The 21,951-nt window shown below is 43.8% G+C and overlaps 1 protein-coding gene across 1 annotated transcript in view; it reads left to right on the top strand.

Moving 5' to 3' along the window:
* Glrx3 (glutaredoxin 3) overlaps positions 1-21,243 on the top strand; it is a 33,289-nt gene extending 12,046 nt beyond the window's left edge. The window contains exons 3-11 of the mRNA XM_004669644.3: positions 3,557-3,631; positions 4,334-4,535; positions 12,436-12,608; positions 12,807-12,868; positions 14,839-14,896; positions 16,566-16,618; positions 17,923-17,962; positions 18,042-18,134; positions 20,979-21,243. Coding sequence (XP_004669701.1) covers positions 3,557-3,631; positions 4,334-4,535; positions 12,436-12,608; positions 12,807-12,868; positions 14,839-14,896; positions 16,566-16,618; positions 17,923-17,962; positions 18,042-18,134; positions 20,979-21,029 — 807 coding nt within the window. The 3' untranslated portion in view covers positions 21,030-21,243. The remainder of the gene's footprint in view (positions 1-3,556; positions 3,632-4,333; positions 4,536-12,435; positions 12,609-12,806; positions 12,869-14,838; positions 14,897-16,565; positions 16,619-17,922; positions 17,963-18,041; positions 18,135-20,978) is intronic.
* Positions 21,244-21,951: the final 708 nt, after the last annotated feature.

Genomic DNA, 21,951 nt, shown 5'->3' with positions numbered 1-21,951 from the left:
GGGGCAAGTCACTTTTGTATGAAGTGGGGTTCTCCAGACAAACAGCATGAGGGATATATGTGAAAATGCAGATAAATGGCAGAGGATTTATTACTGAAATCAGCTCACCTGATTATGGAGGTCCTTGTGGAGCCCCATTGGCTGCCTCTGTAAGATGGAGAAGCAAGGACGCTGGTGGTGCTGTGTTGCGTGCCTGAGGCCTGAAAAGTAACCAAGTCTAAGGCCAAAATTCTGATCACGTGGGGGCTGCAGATGTGAATATGGGTACAACGTTCTGAGAACTTGGGAGTTTGGATTCCAAGGCCAGGAAAGAAGATGGACTTCTCAGCTGCCTGAGAGCATGAACTTGCCTTTCCTTTGCCTTTTTGTGTTCTGCTGGGGCCTTAACTTTTAGATGGCTCTGTCATTGTTACAGGCAGGTGAATCTTCACTCCCAGTTCATCTCTTACTGAATGAAACACCTTCACAGAGATGACCACCAATGATGCTCTGCCAGTTATTGGCACTTCAGTCAGCTTGATGCTTAAAACTGTCATTCTCTTTTTCTGAGGTTGACATGTAACCTGCTTTGAGTCTTTCAAAGTTGAAGGTAGACAAGTAGCTTTACAAACAGGGTCTCATTGTGGTTTAGAGTTACCTGTCCATGGAAGATATCTCTTGTTGGACATCTTTGAGTTCTTCTGAATGCAAGTTCTTTAAAAAGATTTATTTTCAGATTGGTGAGATAGCTCAGCAAGCCAGCCAGCCTGAGTTCTGTCTTGCTCAGTGCATACATAGAGTTGCACATAAGTGGCTCAAGTGGCTGTAATCCTAGAGCCAGGGGAATTGGAACCTCTCAGGCAGCAGCAGCAGGAAGAGCAACAGAGACCTGGTATCAGGGCTGGAAAGAGAGAAACACTCTGAGACTGTCTTCTGAACTCCCCATGTATGCTGTGCCCACACACACAGCTATGTAGACACACACACACACACAAATAAAGAAATTTAAAATGATTATTTTCTGTTTTTCACTCTTAAAACTGTTATGTTGTATTAGATCCCCTGTTTCCAAGGAATTTTAGGTTTATTCACTTAAAAAATTTTGTGTATTTGTTTGTGTGTATGTATGAGTGAGTATACTGGGGTCTATTGCTGCTACAAAGAAATTCCAAATGCATGCACTATTTGTCCAGCTTTATGTGGGTGCTGGGGAATCAAACCTGGGCTGAGAGGCTTTGCAGAGAGCACCTTTAACACTGTGCCATCTCCCCAGCCCAAGAGTTTTAGATTTAGAATTCAGATTTCTTTTGTGCTGGGGATTGCACCAGGGCATCAGAAATCCTAGACATGCACCTTTCTACTGATCACCAGCCTCAGCTCTGCAGAGGTCTTGGGATTTCTGTTGACCTTGAAGTCTGGAGGTCTTCACTTATGTCCCCCATTCTGGAGGAACATTTTGTCTGTTACCATGGCCTTTGTCTTCTGAAGCTGATTTGAGGGAAGGTACTCAGGCTTCAGCATGAGTTCAAGTCTGTTGCTTCTGAGAAGACCTGTCAACAGGGGATCACTGAGGAGGAAGCCATAAGGAGTGAAAGGAGAGAGCCAGTTGGAAAAGCAGACAGGAATTTGAATAACGATGCTTCCTATGTGCTGTAGCTTAAGACTATGCCATCTTGTTTCTTTGTAGTATTGCTTATCGTTTTGTATTTTTATTGCTTTTTGTTAGAAACCAATTGTGCTAAAGGTAGGAATTTTTCTAAAAAATGAATTTATTGTGTATGTACGTTTATGTAAGAGTGTGGGTATGGTGTGGCCTGTGTGTGGAGATGAGTGGTCAACTTTTGCTTGGTCCTCATCTTCCATCGTGAAGGGATTCTTGTTGTGCATTCCTGTGAGCACTGCTTTGTTCTCGAGCTTCTCAGAAGCTCTCCTGTCTTTTTCTCCTTTCACTGTGGGTTCACTAGGATTATAGAAGCTTGACATGGCTTTTGGGTTTTTTCCATGGGGCCTGGGGAATTGAACTTAGGTACTCAGCATTGCATTGCAAATGCTTTATCCACTGAGGGCATCTCCTGATCAATGCCCAGCTTTCACTGAAGGAAAGAAAATGATGAGCTGGTGATAGCATTGTGGGTGTGGTGTGCCTCTGGCCAGCTTTCTCAGTCAGTCTTTGCCCAGTTCAGAATGGTGCACTTCACCGTTCTGAGTGTGTCAAAATGCTTTGTCTTTTTTTGTGGACAGTTAGATGCTAGTTTAAGATTGAAAGATTTTTCACACAAATAATATATGTATATATTTTTAAGGTAGAGCCTCTCTGTAGCCCAGGCTGACCTGGAATTCACTCTATATTTTCAGGGTGGCCTCGAACTCATGGTGATCCTTCTATCTATGCCTCCCAAGTGCAGGGATTAAAAGTGTGCACCACCACGCTGGGCTCACACAAGTAAATTTTAAACAATGGAAATCATTGAAATGCTGTTAGGAAGTATGTTGTAAAGAGAAGAGGTAATGCACACTGAGAGACATACTGACAGAAGATGCAAGCTACAGACAATGGCTGCTGCTGCTGTCGTTGGCCTTCCAGGGCCTGCAGCCTGACAGGAGAGCTGCAGGTAGAAATTGCACTTAAGACCCAGTGGAAATCTTTAACTCTTGGAGAAATTTAGTATATACGTTTTAAACACTTAACAATATAATTTACTAATAAAATTTATTTCCTGTAGGTATAATGTTCATATAGATTTTATTGGTTACAAAAAGTTTGTATTAAATTGACAGTCCTGTGAGAGGAAAATGTAATATATCCTGTGTTTTTCCTCACAGCATATTGTTTATAAAGACCTCCATAAATAGCTTATAGTAATTGCACTATAATTATTTAGAATGTATGTTTCTAAATATATTTGAAGTCCATGTGCCAGGTCCACATCACACCTTGTCTCTGAAGGATATCATCAGACAGAGTATAGTCCTCTTACTTAGGGGGATCTTCATGTTTGGATAGACCCAGAACAAGTGACCCAGCAGGCTGTTTCCTTAGTGTTCAGCAGCCTTGCAGGAGTTAACAGTAAAATTTATCAGACATCAATAGTTTATTGAAGAAATACTCCTTTTTGCTTCATAATTTGCAGAAAGCTGCAACTGTCAGTCATGATGTACTGCCTCTTGAAATTAGTCAATAGAGCAAACAGCAAGAATTGCTGTGGGCAGAAAATAAGCACTGTAATCATGACATAACTGGGGTCAGTGATTTATGGATTTCAATATGGCGGTAGCTGCATATGATTGAAAATTTACTAGGTCACTAGTGCACCAAAAATTTTATTCACAGCCTCCAGGCATCTTTTGAAATGTGCAACAAAATAAAAACCTCTGAACCTGTTTTGACACTACAGACTCGTGGATGACATGCCAGCCCAGTGAGTCTCATTTAAATGTAAATGTGTCATAAACTTTTGTCCCACAGTCTTTAAAAAATGCCAGCTACTTGAAGGGATAATGCATGGGAAACTGATTTACATATCAAAGTAGAAAAAGGACCTTGTAATAATCAAGCTTGGATTCTTTTCTTTTCAAGCTGGAAGCTGAAGCTGTTCCTGAAATATCTGAAAAATATGAAATTAGTTCTGTTCCCACCTTTCTGTTTTTCAAGGTAAGGATAAAGGAGGTCTGAAGGACCATCCCTCCTAGCGGGTTGTGGGACTATCTGTTGATTCCTCAGTGGTCTCCTGACCCCTGAGTGTGAGGTGTTTGGTGGCCTTGTGCTTTTCCTCTCTTGGTGTCCTCTTTGCACTGAGGCTGAGGACACACTGGTTGCTTGCCATGGGCAGTAGGTGGCTCATGAGCTAGTTAGGAATCCAAACTCAAGGCTGTAGAGCCCATTGTTCCCTGATAGGTGTAGAAGTTAGATGTTTAGGGCGTGTGCCTCTATGTTAGGGAACATCTGGCTGGTTCTGGCTGATGAATGGCTTACGGCATGGGTGCAAATCTGTGCTTCAGGGCACCCATGGGCATTACCACCGTTCTAAATACCTCATTTATACTCAATAGATCCATCCCAGCTGGTGTGGGGAAATCCTCTTTGTTTTAGGTTAGACTCTCATCTGGTTTTACTTTGAAATGTCAGAGTGTTTTCCTAATCTGTTCTCAAGAGAAGAAAAAAAGGGAAAATTATATGTTTCTAAATGAGATGCATTGTAAGCAGTTGGTAATCAGATTTTTCACTTCTCCAGTTAACAGTATCGATTCCTTTACAAAGTGACTACAACTATGTATTTGTTATAATCTTAGAGGCTAAACTATAAGTGATGATGAAAGAATGCCACATGTCTTCTAAATGACATTTAAACTTTAGAATTCTCAGAAAATCGACCAATTAGATGGTGCCCATGCCCCAGAGTTGACAAAAAAAGTTCAGCGCCACGCTTGTAGCAGCTCCTTCCCTCCCAGTGCTAATGAGCATCTCAAAGAAGACCTCAACCTTCGCCTGAAGAAGCTGACTCATGCTGCCCCCTGCATGTTGTTTATGAAGGGCACACCTCAAGAACCTCGCTGCGGTAAGAAGTGATGTCCACAGAAGGGGTCCTCCAGAGGCTGGTAATGGTGCCCCTGAGGTGTGCTTGCCAGTGGTCACAGGTGTATAGAGTAAGGCAGGTGACAATCCCAGTTGCTCATGTAAGTGATAAGAATTAGTGTGCCTTATACACTCAGGGAACAGTGGAACCAAAAAGATTTGTTTTATTTATTTATTTTTATTTTTTAAAGTAATTTATTTGTAAGAAGAGAGAATGGGTGGGGGGAGGGAGAAAATAGATGCACCAGGGCCTCTAAACACTTGAAATGAACTCCAGATACATAAGCCACTTTGTGCATCTGACTTTACATGGGTACTGGGGAATCAAACCCAGGTCCTTAGTCTTTGCAGGTAAGTGCCTTAGGGACTGAGCCATCTCTCCAGCCTGAATCTTTGTTATATTCCCAAGTTCTCAGCTAGGAAGGTGACTTGACCCACCTGGTTGCAGGTGGGGTTTGCTGTCTGCCTGTGTAGTTTGTTTCTTGACAGCCTCCTTTTTTCAACTTAGAAATTAAAAAAAAATGAGATGCCCACCCTGTGTGCTTGTGGTCTTCCTTGTTGCTGGTATGTGATGGAGGGCCTTGTTTGCTCTCTGCTATTGTTTCCAGTCAATAAATAGCTGCTAGTAACTGAGAGACTCTTGATTCTTGGCTTAGAGTCACATGTACTTTCTGTATACATGGATCCTTGTAATTTTGTCCTTACATGAGCTTTAGAGTTGTCTGACCCTCTGGTGTTGGGTTTATGCTGTTTTCTATTTGCTGTGCTCATTGCAGCATTATTCTGTATAATTGAGCACTTAATGTTTTTTGATGATTCTGTGGAGACGCTAAGATTATTTGTTTCAACTGCACGGGAGGGAATTTATTAAGATAGGTGGCAATAAAATTGAGTAGGCTCTTGATATGATTACTTCATGTCCAGTGTGACTATAAAAATAGGCAAGCTTCTAGTATAAATGCAATTCTAAATTCTTCCCTATATGGTTATCAAATTCCATGTTAACTTGTGAAGCAGTACTCTTAACAAAGTTTCATGATGAATTTCTTCTTAAAAGGTGGAAAAAATAAATCCTTTATATCATAGTTCTGCCTGAAAAATGTCCTGGGTAGTATCTTCTGAGCTAGACAATGCCCATCACCTGAGTGTTATGGAGCTTGCTCGGTCTGTGTTAGAGTTAGCCAGGAAAAGGGAGCAGTAGTCAGTCTTCATCTGGTTTTGACATCTTAATTTCTATCAGGCATGACTGTCATTTCGCATGTGCTATATAGTATGAAGACTTACACAGTAGTCTGAGGGACTGCTCATTCCATTCTGAAGTGCAGTAGAGCCACCCAGGACATGGGTGAGCCTACATAACAGTCAGTCCAGTGCTGTGAGATCCAGCAGTTGGATTCTCTTAGTCTTTCCTAATAACCTAGTGAAATTGGCAGGATGGAAGCTGGGCATGTCTTCAGGCAGCAGAGGAGGGGCAGGTGTACTGGCAAGCAAGGGCCTGCTGCTCTGGTGGGCCCTGCTCAGTGACTCCTACAGCTCAGGAAGCCCCTGTACTCTCAGTTCCTTTGGGGAGGAGCCAAGCATGTGGGAGGGCCTTTCAGTGCAGATTCCATGAGTTTTCAAACAAATTACTGGTAAACTTAGAATTTCTTAATGCCTTTTTATACATGTCTATAGCTTGTTCTATGTCTTTAAAAAATATTTATTAGTAATAAAAATTTTATTTATTTATTGGCAGGTATATGGGACCTCTTGATCTTGCAAACAAACTCCAGACATATGTGCCACCTTGTGCATTTGCTTGTACATGGGTTCTTCGAAATCGAACCCAGGCCATTAGACTTTGCAAGCCTTTAACCACTTAACCATCTCCCTAGTCTAGAAAGTACCTACCCCCACCCCGTGGTAGGTTCTCACTCTAGCTCAAGCTGACCTGGAATTCACTATGTAGTCTTAGGCTGGCCTCCAACTCACAGTGATCTTCCTATCTCTGCCTCCCAAGTGCTGGGATTAAAGGCATGTGCCACCACACCCAGCATAAACAGTATTTTTTTTTTTCCTTCTGCGGCAGGGTTTTACTCTACCCAGGCTGATCTGGAATTCACTATGTAGTCTCAGGTGGTCTTGAACTCGTGGTGCTCCTCCTACCTCTGCCTCCTAAGTGCTGGGATTAAAGGCATGTGCCACCATGCCCTGCTTAAGTAGTTATTTAAAAAATTTAATGTGTTTGTTTATCAAAGAAAGTAATGGGTTTCATCATGGCATCTTCATGTATGTGTCATACTTTGTTCTCGTTTGTTCCCCTCCCCCACTGCCCTCTTGTATGCCTCTTCTCCAGCTGGCTTCCTTCCTCCTAATTAGTCCTCCCTTCTGCTTTCTTACCACATGTTCCATTACCTGCATTATTTTCCACATCAATTATGATCTCTTGTATTGTGGCCTATACACAAATAATAGGAACATACACAAACATAACATGATTTTAAATCTAATTTCCTCACATAAAGGAAACTGTTACAGTTTATCTTTCTGGATCTGGCTTATGTAGAAATAGTAATTTATATTTCACTTTCCTATACAAAATTGGTGACATGTTTTGAGCCATTTTTATATTACATTGAATGACATTTAGACTACAAATAAGAAAAAAATTCAGGCTGGAGAGATGGCTCAGTGATTAAGGCACTTGCCTGCAAAGCCTAAGGGCACAGGTCTGATTCCCCAGTACCTACGTATAGCCAGATGCCCAAAGTGTTGCATGTATCTGCAGTACATTTGCAGTAGCTAGAAGCCCTGACGTGCCCATTCTTTCCTTGCAAAGAAATAAATAACAAAAAGAAAAAGAAAATTCCAAACGTATCAGAACAATCTGATAGTTTTGTAACCATTTATATAGAAGAAATAGTTAAGGAATAAAAAAGATTTTAGGTACATACCTTTGTATTTTTTTTGGTTTTGTTTTTTCGAGGTAAGGTCTCTGTAGCTCAGGCTAACCTAGATTTCACTATGTAGTCTCAGGGTGGCCTCGAACTCAAGGCAGTCCTCCTACCTCTGCCTCCTGAGTGCTGGGATTGAAGGTGTGTGCCACCACGCCCGGCTGATACATAACATATAGCAGTACAGTTACTTCTCTTTAGAGGCTGTCTTATTCTTTATTTTGTGTGTTTTAAAAACTATTTGACAGAGTGTGAGTATGGCTTTACATGGGTACTGGGGAACTGAACACAGGCTTTGCAAGCAGGCACCTTTAGCTGCTGAGCCACCACTCCAGTCTTCTTTATTACTTGCGTAATGACATTTGCTGTATTTATTTTTATTCACCCATTCATTTAATGGAAGGGTCTTTGTAGCCCAGGCCGGTCTGGAACTCACTTTAGGCCCTAGGCTGGACTTGAACTTCTACTTCTGCCTCCCAAGTGCTAGGATTACAGTCTTGAGTCACTATGTACTGCTTAACTACATCTTAAACATTTATTTGTTTATTATTTGAGAGAGAAAGAGGCAGATAGAATAGACATGCCAGGGCCTCCAGCCAGTGCAAGTGAACTCTGGACGCATGTACCACCTTGTGCATCTGGCTTTATGTGGGTAATGAGGAATTGAACCTGGGTCCCCTGGTTTTGTAGGCAAGCGCCTTCACTGTTGACCTATCTCTCTAGTCCTTAATTACATTTTTATTGAGCCTATTTCCTCACATGTTGGTTTCTTGTTCCATGTCGAGATCATTTTACTGTTCAATGAAGTGTCGTTAGTGAAATGTTTACTTAGGATCAGCTGGAACACGTTTCCACTGTGACTACTTCCCTCCTTCCTCCCCTGGCCTGCTGATGCTGTGTATCTTTCTGTGTGCACTGCTGCACATGCTCTTCACCTTCTATCTCCATTCCTATGAGAATACCTCTGCTGTTGGGTGACTGAGTATGTAAAGTGGAGGGTTGTTTCTGTGCCCTGTTGCCACGTGAATGAAATGTATATAGCAAGCCCCTTTATAAAAACATCTATGAACTCAAGTGGCTGATTGTGTTGCAGAGCTGCTTTTGAAAACATTTGTACCATTAGCTGCTTGGTTTATACTGGATGTCAGTGGTGGAGGAGAGCTGTGCTTGGTTTGTACTGGATGTCAGTGGTGGAGGAAAGCTGTGCTTGGTTTGTACTGGATGTCAGTGGTGGAGGAGAGCTGTGCTTGGTTTCTGTTGGAAGTCAGTGGTGGAATGCCTTTCATCCCAGCAAGCAGGATGGCTGTTTCCAGAGCTTGCCTGCCTACCCTAGATCTGGTACAGACCATAACTCCTTCCCTACTCCCGCTCTTACCTCCTCCTTTTGAGCTAGAGTGCTTACGTGTGAGAAGAGGTTCTGGAGGCACTAAGATGTTTCTCTTTTTGGACAGTGTTGAGTCCTGGAACAGCTAAGTCCCTGCAAGAGTCTCGTACCTATAGCTAAAGATGTAGCCAACAGCCTCGGGTGCAAACTGAAGAGTGTGTGAAGGGTGCCAGCAGCAGGCACTGACTGCGGTGGTTAGGCTCACTACTCGTGTCAGGAGCAGAAGCAAGTGCAAATAGAAATGGTGATTCTTTGGCAAATGTGATTTTTCTACTTTGAAGCGTTTCTATTGTGTACATGTGATTTTCTTCAAAAACGTATAAGTATTTTGTTAGACTAAAGCCTTATTATTTTATCCTTAAGCATAACATTTCCAGTCTGCCATGTTAACCCTTAAAAATGAAACACTGCCAATCAATCTTTCTAGTCTGTATGTAATTGCCTAAAGCTAAAATAAAGCTTTTTCTCAGCCAGTTACAGTAGAAATGAGTTAGTATATTGGCAACAGAATAACCATCAGCAATCAGCCGTTAGCTGTTTACTAATGAACTCCCAGATGAATGAGAAAATTTCAGAATCAGTGTTTTACTTCAGGCTGTACATGAACTTAACACTTGAGTTGTAGGAAAAGCAAGTTACATGCTACACAAGTAAATGCCAGGGCTTTATCGCAACCAACTGCAGGTCAGGAGAGTATTGGGCGCTCAGATGCAGAACTGTGCATTAATAGTAAGTTCACTTTGGGTGATATCAAGTAAAACCTATTGCAGTTAATTTTAGGCTAAATTTAATGTTTTGATTTGGTTTAAAAATATTTGCTGATGCGGAACCTGAAAAATATGTATTTTCCAGTGAATTATGAGAACATTTGCTGAGAGTGACAGAGTATAAGGGAGCAGGTAGCCAAGTGTTGAAGAGGATTTAGCTTCTCGAAAGAAAATTTATCCTTATATGCCTGGACTAATAGGTTAACAAAAGGCAGGTTTAGTCTCTATATTCTTTATTTTTATTTTTATTTTTTTAGTTTTTTATTTATTTGTCAGAGAAAGAGAGAGAATGAGAATGGACGTGCTGGGTCCTCCAGCCACTGTGCAGTGGCTAAAGTGGGTTCAGGGGAATTGAACCTGGGTCCTTTGGTTTTGCAGACAAAGGCCATAACTGCTAAGCCATCCCTCCAGGCCTAATCTCTATATTCTAATGTCAGACTTTAATGTCACAAGAGTGCAGAAACAGACTGTGTCTCAAGTGTAGTAAAATCATGGAACATAAATTTCTCACTATATTATTGTTTAAAAAAAATCATCTTACCTCCTTTGAGGATGTAGGTAGGTTTAGAAGAGAAGGTGTCAGGTTATGACACTGATGAGGACAACGCTGGCACCACTGAAAGTCCGTGCATATGACAGTGAAGATGGTTGTAGACTCAGCGTGCACACCCACTGTGGTAGACAGCCCACACGTGAGAGAGAAGATGGCTCTGACTCAGCGTGAACACCCACTGTGGTAGACAGTCCACACGTGAGAGAGAAGATGGCTCTGACTCAGCGTGCACACCCACTGTGGTAGACAGTCCACACGTGACAGAGAAGATGGCTGTGACTCAGTATGCACACCCACTGTGGTAGACAGTCCACACGTGACAGAGAAGATGGCTCTGACTCAGCGTGCGCACCCACTGTGGTAGACAGTCCACACGTGACAGAGAAGATGGCTGTGACTCAGCGTGCACACCCACTGTGGTAGACAGTCCACACGTGACAGAGAAGATGGCTGTGACTCAGCGTGCACACCCACTGTGGTAGACAGTCCACACGTGACAGAGAAGATGGCTGTGACTCAGTATGCACACCCACTGTGGTAGACAGTCCACACGTGACAGAGAAGATGGCTCTGACTCAGCGTGCACACCCACTGTGGTAGACAGTCCACACGTGACAGAGAAGATGGCTCTGACTCAGTGTGCACACCCACTGTGGTAGACAGTCCACACGTGACAGAGAAGATGGCTCTGACTCAGTATGCGCACCCACTGTGGTAGACAGTCCACACGTGACAGAGAAGATGGCTCTGACTCAGCGTGCACACCCACTGTGGTAGACAGTCCACACGTGACAGAGAAGATGTCTGTGACTCAGCGTGCACACCCACTGTGGTAGACAGTCCACACGTGACAGAGAAGATGTCTGTGACTCAGCGTGCACACCCACTGTGGTAGACAGTCCACACGTGACAGAGAAGATGGCTCTGACTCAGCGTGCGCACCCACTGTGGTAGACAGTCCACACGTGAGAGAGAAGATGGCTCTGACTCAGCGTGCACACCCACTGTGGTAGACAGTCCACACGTGAGAGAGGAGATGGCTCTGACTCAGCGTGCACACCCACTGTGGTAGACAGTCCACACGTGAGAGAGGAGATGGCTCTGACTCAGTGTGCACACCCACTGTGGTAGACAGTCCACACGTGACAGAGAAGATGGCTCTGACTCAGCGTGCACACCTACTGTGGTAGACAGTCCACACGTGACAGAGAAGATGGCTCTGACTCAGCGTGCACACCCACTGTGGTAGACAGTCCACACGTGACAGAGAAGATGGCTCTGACTCAGCGTGCACACCCACTGTGGTAGACAGTCCACACGTGACAGAGAAGATGGCTCTGACTCAGCGTGCACACCCACTGTAGGCCGAAGGAGAGAGGTGCCTGTGTTTTTGTTTGGGCTTATTAGGGATAGTGAGGACTGGGCACCTGGTAGGATACAGTGCAGTGGTAGCTGTGACCACACATGTGGCCTCTGTATAGTCAAGCTGTGGTTACAGATAACTGTCCTTGAATGTCCTTCACCCAACTTTGGCTGCCTCTGGGAATGGGGGTGGGGGTGCTGTGCAGACTTCCAGGTCATTCCCTTAATGGGAGGAAGTGTGAAGAGGTGGCTGGGAAGGTTTTGTCTTGTGTCTGCTGTGGATGTATGGAGTAGGTGTTAGAGCTTCAGGATTTCCCTCTTGACCATAACTTCTTCCCCATGCACACAAAATGAACAATACTTTAAAGTGTACACGTGGATCTTGGTTTTAAAACTCATAGTTATCCTTAGAATGCATGTTGTCATATCTCAATGTGTATGTATGCTTGTTAAAATTCATGTTGTTGGGCTGGAGAGATGGTTTATCGGTCAAACACTTGCCTGTGAATCCTAAGGACCCTGGTTCGAGGCTCGCTTCCCCAGGACCCACGTTAGCCAGATGCACAAGGGGCACATGTATCTGGAGTTTGTTTGCAGTGGCTTGCCCTGGCGCGCACATTCTCTCTCTCTGCCTCTTTCTCTCTCTGTCTGTTGCTCTCAAATAAATAAATAAAAGTAAACAAACAAACAAAAAAATGCATGTTGTCATATCTCCTTAGGTATGGCTGAAGACCTTAGAACATACTTTTTCTTCACATCCTGTGAAGCTATGCTAATTAAATCAGATTAAAATGGGGGTGGGCATTAAGTGTTCACAAGATACTTTGAATTCATGTCTAACTGTGTGAGAGTCTGAGTTCTTTATTTTCTCATTCTGTATGCAGGTTTCAGTAAGCAGATGGTGGAAATTCTTCACAAACATAATATTCAGTTTAGCAGTTTTGACATCTTCTCAGATGAAGAAGTTCGACAGGGCCTCAAAACATACTCCAATTGGCCCACATATCCCCAGCTCTACGTTTCTGGAGAACTCATAGGAGGACTTGACATAGTCAAGGTTAGAGTTCTGCACTCTGAAGGAATTAATTGCAGTTATAGTGTTGTAATCTGAAACACATACTTCTTATGGACCTCTACATTTCTTACAAGGAAGCTGGAATCAAAACTATTTCTGCATAGCTGATTGTCAGGACTTTACATGTGGGACTGATCAAGGTGACTTGGGTTATAATAAATGTGTCTGTGTTCATTTCAGGAGCTAGAGGCATCTGAAGAATTAGATACAATTTGTCCCAAAGCTCCCAAACTAGAGGAAAGGTAAGTGTTCTAAAGTTTCCAACAGTATATTAATGGGCATTTGAAAAGGATTTTTAAGTCCTTAGGTTTTGCCTTGTTCTTTGTATGCAGAAATAAGGATTTGTGATTGTATCTAAGGGGTCAAAGTGGTCATGGAAACTTGGGAGACTGACGTGAACTGGAGACATTTTAGTACAGCTTCATGGCCATGCAGGACACGTGGGCTGCAGAGCTGTGTTGTTTCCGTGGTGGATCATACTTTGCTTCCCTCCGAGTGTGGGGGCCAGGGTCCTTATGGTTCAGGTCCAGCTAGTTGGCATGAGCACGGTGCCCTTGTGAGTGTGTGGTCTCAGGGCTGCATTATGGTCCTGCATGTGAGAGTACTGAGTGGAAGCTCTGCATCACCTTTCCAGCAGGCCTCTTGTCCTTGCTGCCCTGTGACCATGACAACTTTAAGTTAGAGCAGATTTTAGAGTTCTAGAACCTGCCGATTCTTTACAAGGTCTCTAGGTCTGCTTTGGAAGTTAACCTTGTAGAAATTTAGGGAGTTTGTCATGGAGACACATAGGGACTCTTGTAATGGCTGTGTGAATGAATAGAGTTTTTAAATGGAGTTAATCCTGGCCTGGGGAGATGGTTTAGTGGTTGAAGTGCTTGCTTTTCGAAGCCTAAGGACACAGGTTTGATTCCCCAGGGCTAACCTAAAGCCAAGTGCACAAGGTGGGGCATATGTCTGGAGTTCATTTGCAGTGGTTGGAGACCCACCCTGTGTATGCCTGTTCTCTCTATCTGCTCTCTCTCTCCTTTCTGTCTCAAGTAGGTGGATAGAATACTAAAACAAAAGATTGTATCTTGAAATACATCAGACTAGCAGACCTTTGTAGTTAGTTGTTCCTGGCTTTGTGATTTCCTTGCCATCTAGCCTTTTGAGTTCCTAAGTGTTTAGTCAGAGCTTATCATAACCTTGAGCCACAACCCCCCCCCCCCCAAGATCCTGCTTCTCTTCATCTTTGCTCTTCCTCATGGCCTGTTGACAAGGCGGAGGCCTGTCTTGAGGCTGGCCATGCTTCTCACACACTGTCTCTTCCTCCCTCTCACTGCTCTTTGCTCCTTTCTTCAGCAGTTCTTTTCACCCAGTGGTAGAAGCAGCACAGCAGATAAAACTGGCTAGAGTTAGATAGGAACCCACAGTGGGAATATCTCAGGTCTCAGCTTAAAGTGCTGAAAGTGAGTATTGTGGACATCTGACTTGTATTTTGACAGCAGAGTGGCCTATGGTGCCCTGGATCCTAGGAGTTTGGTCATTGGTGAGTGGTGTTGGCTAGTGTCCTGTTTGTCATGCTGTTTTCTTGAGCAGCTAGCTTTTCATCCTCTACTGTGTGTGGTCTGTTTATTCTAGAAGGAGATTGGGAGCCAGACCTCATCCACAGCATGATGTGTGACTCACTGTCCTCACACTGACTGATCCCAGTTCTAATGCAGGTGGCCTGCATTCCTGACAACAAGTTAGAGTGCTGTTAGACAGGAAGTGTGAAGTAGCAGTGAATACATTTGATCTCAGTAGCAGGTGTGGCTGGTGGTCCTGCCCTGTGTGTGAGTGCCTTGAGGGCAGAGCAGTGAGCAGCACCATGATGGGAGGTGCACATCCTGCCAGGAGACTGAGATGGGCACAGTGTATAGGCCTATTGAACAACTCCTTACTGAACTGGCTGCTGTTTTTTTTTTTTTTTTTTTTAGTGCTGTGAGTTGATGGGCTTAAATTGCAACTTGAAGGAACATTTGTTGCCTTAAAAAGCCATATTGTGTTTTACAGTGGCTTAGGGAGAGAATGAAATAAAGGAAAATGTCAGTGCATTTGCTTGTTTAATACCACTCAAAGCTGTGAACTATCATCCTGCTATCCTTCAAATATGCATGCTACTCATGAAGCGGAGCAAAAGTGGTGTTTAATAATTGCGCTGAGCCATTTCATGTCAATTTTCTCTCTTCAGGCTCAAAGTACTGACAAATACTGCTTCTGTGATGCTCTTTATGAAAGGAAGCAAGCAGGTAAAGAACCAAAAATGGTTTATTTGTAATTTCTTTTGATGCTAGCATCTGCAACAAGGGGACAGTTAAATCTTTTTCCTAGCTTTAGCTAATGAATCTGTGGTGGTATCAGGAAGTTATCCAGGCTTTAATTGGCACTCATGGAGATCAAACAAAGTAATCTACATTTTGCTTGACTTTATCATCAGCGTCCCAGCAGGGTGCATTTCTTTCTGCTGCTAAACTTTGTCAGCTGAAGTGGTCAGCACCGCTACTGCTGCTGGTTCCCAGAGTTGTGTCCATCACCCTTGGTCTGAGGGTGTTCCCAAAGGCCAGGTCCTGTTAGTCCTGGGTTCTTGCCCCTCAGTTGTGGGAGTGTCCACAGGGAAATATACCCTGGCCATGGTCTGCACTCACTGTGTATGTATTTGATGAATGAGTAAAACGATGAGCAATTCTTGTGAGTAATTGATTTTTCATCATTTTGAATAGCAAGTGTGATAGATCACTTACACTCATAGTTAAAGCAAAACTAAGTATCTTCTGGGTTGGGATTAGACTGGTAATTTCCAAAAACTTCTCTATCATTTCCATGTATTTGCAGTTTCCTAACAGTTGAATTTCTGTTAACTTAATTCTCAGTCAGTTCAAGGAGGCAAAGCTGGGCAGAGTTGACCCTCTTGTCAAGATAGAGCTCTGAGGCTGATAGAATGAGGAAATTGCCCCAGGTGTTAGACAAGCCACTCTGGGAAGTTGACAGTCACCAGGGCTTCTCTTTGCCATTTTGTGAATGAATGTAATAATACTTCACTGAGCTGTTTGAAGAATCAGGTTGCCCTAAGTGTGGAACTTAATATTGCGACATAATGAAACCCATTTGTTAATGTAACTAATTAGCTAATGTACAATGAAAGTGATGAGGAAGATGTTAATAATTTGAACAGGCTGGAACCACTGTTAGGACTTGGGTGCTTTGACTGGGCAATTGCTGTTACTAAAAGTAAACAGGAAGTTAGTAATTCTCAGTAATGGGAAAGTAGCACTTTCTTCCTTTGTGGTTGAAAGCAGATTTTATTCTCAGCACTTTGCTTTTTGGAAGCCTGGAAAGAAGTCATGCAGGTGAAGACAGTGTAGATCTTGCTTGGGGCTCTGTGGCACCTGCCATGAGAATGTTGGCTTACAGTGTGAGTGACGCACCCCCCCCCCCCAGGGGTGACTTCCAAAGGCTGATTGTATTGGGGTCACATTGCATAAATTCTGTTAGGAGTCCAGTAAGTCTGCAGAAAATTGAGGCTTGATTTAGAACTTTTTTGGTTTTTTGAGGTGGAGTCTCAGGCTGACCTGGAATTCACTATGTAGTCTCAGGGTGGCCTCAAACTCATGGTGATCCTCCTACCTCTGCCTCCCAAGTACTGGAATTAAAGGCATGTACCCCCACACCCACTTTAGAAGAACTTTTTGACCACAGAGATTATAAGCCCAGAAGGTCACTTTACAAGGTATGCACCAGAGTCAGTCTAGGTCACCTGTCTAGGATTTGGTCAGCCTAGGTTGCTGCATACAGAAGGGACGTAGAGAAGTACCAGGAATTGAGGTGGCAGCAGCTATGCAGTTGCTCCTTAGTGCCTCAGCCATGGCTACGCCAGTGGGCTTATGACAAAAGACAAAATAATTTGTTTTCTCAATTTAGGAAGCAAAATGTGGATTCAGCAAACAAATTCTGGAAATACTGAATAGTACCGGGTATGTAAGTTTCACTTTCAAATTATATACTCAAGTATTATTTCAGCTTTTCAGTTCTGTCACCCGAGCTTTCTAGTTTTAGTGTTTGAGCCTATTTATACATTATTTCTTTTGGTTGTTGTTGGCTCATATTGTTTATTAGTTTTTGGATTGCTTTAACTTAGACCCACATAGAATTTTGTGGCCAGTGTTCTCACCACGAGTAAAGACAAAACTTCGCAGGAAGAATGCGCTAGGTTTTAAGAGTCTGTGTCAAGAACAGCACATTCTGAAGAGAGTGCAACCCTGAGGCATTCCACACACAGGCCGTTCCCTGCGTGACGCAGGTACCTCACGTGAGGCTGCCACCTGGGACTCTGGGACAGGTTCTTGTGGTTAAATCAGCTATATACACAGATGCATATGTGACACAGGGTTTGTTGAGGTTTTCTAAGTTTGAATAATTCTTATATCAAGTCTGCTTCTAAAGCCGGGCGTGGTGGCGCACGCCTTTAATCCCAGCACTCGGGAGGCAGAGGTAGGGGGATCACCATGAGTTCAAGGCCACCCTGAGACTCCATAGTGAATTCCAGGTCAGTCTGGGCCAGAGTGAGACCCTACCTGGAAAAAAAAGGCTGCTTCTAAAGATGTATAATTTGTGTTCTAATCATAGATTTAAATAGATTGGCTTACTGGGGAAGTTACAGTTCTTGGGCCAGATTGGAGGTACAACTTGAGAGACTGAAAACAGCAATTGATTTCTTCAGATCATGTGACATTTTTTATTTATTTTTTTACTTGAGAAAGAGAGGGAGGGAGGGAGAGTGAGTGTATAGGCACACCAGGGCCTCCTGCCACTGCAAACTGTAGATGCATATGTGCCACTTGGTGCATCTGGCTTTGCCTGGGTACTGAGGAATCAAACCCAGGCTGACATGTTTTTAAGCAAGTGCCTTCAAGCATTGAGCCACCCCTCTAGCCCCATTGTGACATTCTATAGGGAATAATCACTATAATCATGGCCTCAAGGTTGCTCCCCCTTCTACCCATTCTGGAATGTGGAGGCTGGGCTGGCTGACTGTTGAACAAAAGTTCACTTGCTTTGGTGTAGCCATGTCTTCACAGAAAACTCCATGTGGTTTGTGTCTTGGCTGATTTAGTCTCTGATGCCTGCCAAGGTTAAGCAGTGAAGAGTCATTTGTATTACTTCACTGCGTGTTCTGTTAGCAGTGCTTTGCTTTGCTTGTATGTGTTAAAAACATGAAGCAGGTAATAGGATTTTTGTTTAAAACTGCTCCTGTTACAATGTTTCCTCCTTTTTGCAGTGTTGACTATGAAACATTCGACATACTAGAGGATGAGGAAGTAAGTCTTGTGTCTGTCTCGTCTGTTGTGTCAGTCACAGATCTCTTTGGAGGACTCATGGTTCCTGGGGTCTCTTTAGGTGCGGCAAGGGTTGAAGAAGTATTCGAACTGGCCAACCTATCCTCAGCTATATGTGAAGGGCGAGCTTGTTGGAGGACTGGATATTGTGAAGGTGAGGGCGCTTCATCTGCTTTCCTCAGAAATGGAGACAGTTTTAGATTATAAAGTCTTGTTGAGTGGAAACTTTGGGGTCAACCTTTTTATTTTGGAGTGCTGGGATTAAAGGTGTGTGCCACCGTACTTGGCTCTGACCTATTTCTTTTTTGCTTATACTTGGCCTCTTCTGTTTCTGTGTTCATGTCTCATCTTTCCTGCTGCTCTGAGCCTCAAGAGGCTCAGCTCTCTGCCACCTGCCAGCTAGAGTTCTCTGTAGCTGGGTGTCCAAATGAGTGCAGACTCTAGGTGAGCTTCTGGGTCCCACACAGCTGCCCCATCTTCCTGCCCTTCACCTTTTTTACCCTGTCACCTTGCCTTTGGACTTTCTTAACCTATTGTTTTTCCTTACCCTTTTTTTAGTAAATCTGTTTTTTTTTTTTTCTGTTCTTAAGGGCCCAGCTCTCCTGTACATGTGTAAGTTCTTCTAGCCAAACATCTGCTCCTAGAATTTTTGTGTGCCTCCCTCCATTTTTCTGTTACTGTAACTATTGTGCTTTTGCTTTGCCTCCCTCACCTGCACTCAGGTGCCCAGAGGGGAGGTAAAGAGGGTGGTGGGTATCCCGAGTAGCAGGCCTGTAAGCCCTGTGGCCTTGCCATTGCCACAGTGTCTGCAGGCTGACCAGCAGGTGCCAAGATTGTGTTTCTTAAACTTTCTAATCCCACCTGCCCTGGACTCCCTGTGTATATCAGGCTGGTCTCAAAGTCATGGCCAATCCATGTGCCTCATCTTACATGTCCTCCCAGGCTGGGATTGCACTTGTGGGCCACCACACCTGGTCTCACACACTTCTGAATCCCTTATGGTGCTCTGCATATTTTTGGAGCTGAGTAAGTGGTTATTTGACAGATCAGAGGCTTCAAGGTACTTACTTCTGCTTGCTTCAAGTTAACTCGTCTTTTAAATGGACATGACTTGTCTGTAGGGAATGTGTAGAACCTGGGGTGTGTTTGCCACTACTACTGGCCCCATGTGCTTCCTCTTTTGCTGCCTTCCACACATTCCTATTGCCAGGCACAAGCCTGTAAAGGAAGCTGCAGCATTGAAAACCTAAGTGCTCCCCCCACTGCAGCCCATTGGGCCCGTGCATTGAGGATGGCAATGAGGGTTCAGTAGAAGGGTGCTGAACTTGAGCTTGTTGATAAGGGCTCTGCTGAGGCCAGAGACTGCCCTCAGACCTTCCTGCTGTCTTGGGAAGAGGTTTCTTTCAGTTCTTATCTTTTTAAATGGAAAACAGGTCATGTAAGTGGTGTTACTTCTAGTTACATTGGTCAATACGTTTGAGCACATTCTTTCATAGTTTATTAATCAGTCCTGAGCTCCTTGTCTTCCAGCTCATCTGTGAGCTTTGTCTCTGCCATGTGTGTCAAGTGTGATGTCACTTCTGAAGCCAGCTAGTGAAGCTTTTTTCTTACTAAGTGGTCTTTCTTTTTGGAAGAAAAAAAATGTTTAACGTAATAGCTTTTTAAAAAAAATATTTATTTATTTATTTATTTGCAAGCAGAGGAAGGGAAGGGAGGGAGAAAATTGGGTGTACTAGGCCTCTAGCCACAGTAAACAAACTACAGATGCATGTACCACTTTCTGCATCTGGCTTTATGTGGGTAATGGGAAATTGAACTTGGGTCGTTAGGCTTTGCAGGTAAGCGCCTTAACTGCTGTGGCATCTCTCCAGCCCTTTTAATGATTTTATTAATGAGTTAACGCGTGTTTATGCTGCTTGAAATGTTACAAGTGTTACATCACTAAAGCTGGTAGAATAGGAAAGGTCACCCTTTATTGTCACATTTGAAGTTTATGGCTAAATCAAGTTTTCAATCTGAAAAATAGGCACGCAAATGTCGACCATGCCCTGAATATGAACGGCCTCCTGGGAGCCCTGTGCCTTGGCCTGTGGGCCTGTTTGCCTTTGAGACAAGTTTGCTGTGCTGTCTAGGCTGGCCTTGATCTCCTTGGTTCAGGAGAGCCTCCTGCACAGCTGTGCCCAGTTCACTGGGCATCTTGGCTGCTTCTGGTCTGTGGGATTTCCCTGGCCTGCAGCTTTTCCCAGGAAGTAGATGGACTGGATCGTGAGGGGCAGTGAGAATGGGAGTGCAAGCGCTGCTCCTGTAGACTTTCAGCCTCACACTGCTGCTTTTGTCAGCCTTGCTTAACACATTGTTGTTTGCTGCCCTTATTTAGTGATATAGCTTGATTAGAGCTTTGTCTTGTTTTGCTCCAGTTGCTGTTTGTGCTAATGCTAAACACTCTGTTGGCTTAGAAGACTCCAGCCTTGTAACTGAGTGTGCGTCAACTCTGTCTACTCTCACCTGTGGGCTCTGCACATGCAGTCAACCAGTTGAGCATGTACCAACTTTTCCTTGTCACAGTTCCCTAAATGATACTGTGGACAGCATAGCATGGTGTTTGCATTGTTATCTGTATGTAAACAGGAGGGTGTGTGGGCTGTAATGCAAGCACTGTCCTCTGTATGATCAGTGCACCTCTGGGTCTTGGTGAGTGAGAGTACTGAGCAGTGCCCAATTCTTATCTCCAGTCTCTGTGCACATTTCCTTTGCCCCATCGAGTGAGGGGTCCGTGTAAGTGTTCATCCGTGGTGGGGTTGGACCCAGGCCGCACGCTGGGCAAGGAGGCAAGGGCTCTAGCACTGAGCCTTTTCAGTTCTTCTGGCATGGGATTTACAGCAAATTCTGGAAGGATGCAGGTGTAATCCAGTGGGTTCCTTTTTCTTCAGACACAAATGCAAGCTGTAATTGTTTACTTCTGTTACCTGTACATAATATGGATTTTCTCAATTTTTAGGAACTAAAAGAAAATGGTGAATTGTTGCCTATACTGAGAGGAGAAAATTAATAAATGTTCAACGTGGTGCCCCAACTATTTCAAGAAATATTTAATGACCGTGGAGCAGTTCATGATGGTCCTCAGAAGTGGACTAGGAATAGAAAAGATGCTGCTTATTCAGTCATGCTTTGTGTATTTCACAAGGTTGTGCTAAATAAATGTATGTTACATTTTTTTCCACCAAAAACTAGAATGCAATAAATATCTTCAAATTCATGTAAAATGATTATGTGTGAGATGTGTCCTTGTAGTCATGTTAAAACATAGTCACTGTAGCTAATCGCCTTTAAAGCTCTGTCTTTTCATGCAGGCCTCTTGTAGTAACTAAGAAAGACAGTTTCTAGGAAATGGAGAGCTGTGATGGAGCTCAGGGCCATGTGTGCAGCCCGCTGGCTCCCCTCACTGGCCAAAGCGCTCTTCTACAGCTCTGGTGAACAGCTGCTCGTCTGGTCCTGCTGGTGGATGGCAGGGCTGTGAGGTGCAGGGTGTTCACCATCTATGCTTTTGGCAAAAAGCTTACAGTGCATTACCTGTCAGAGTGAGATGTCACTGTGCACCTTGGTTGTAACGTCCAGAAGAAGAGGCAGGCGTGACAGGGCCGGCGTGTGCTCAGTTTGTGTCCAGCTTCATCACTTACTATGGTCATTTTAACACGTGAGCTGAGCTCTTCAGGTAGGTTGGGAACACTCATTTTTTTCTTTTTGATCCCTAATCTAACACATGTTAGAGATACTTGTCCTGTTATGCTCACTCACTTGCTTGCTCTCTGTGTACACACACACACACACACACACACACACACACACACACCACACATATATATAGAGAAAATGGGCACACCAAGGCCCCTGGCCATTGCAAACAAACTCCAGACACATGCACCTTGTGCATCTGGCTTACGTGGGTACTGGGGAATTGAACCATGGTCCTT

The sequence above is a fragment of the Jaculus jaculus genome, chromosome 1, assembly GCF_020740685.1.
Source record: "Jaculus jaculus isolate mJacJac1 chromosome 1, mJacJac1.mat.Y.cur, whole genome shotgun sequence".
Classification (NCBI taxonomy): domain Eukaryota; kingdom Metazoa; phylum Chordata; class Mammalia; order Rodentia; family Dipodidae; genus Jaculus; species Jaculus jaculus.
The sequence above is the reverse complement of the archived record's forward strand: the minus strand, read 5'-3'. Positions and strand labels throughout refer to the sequence as shown.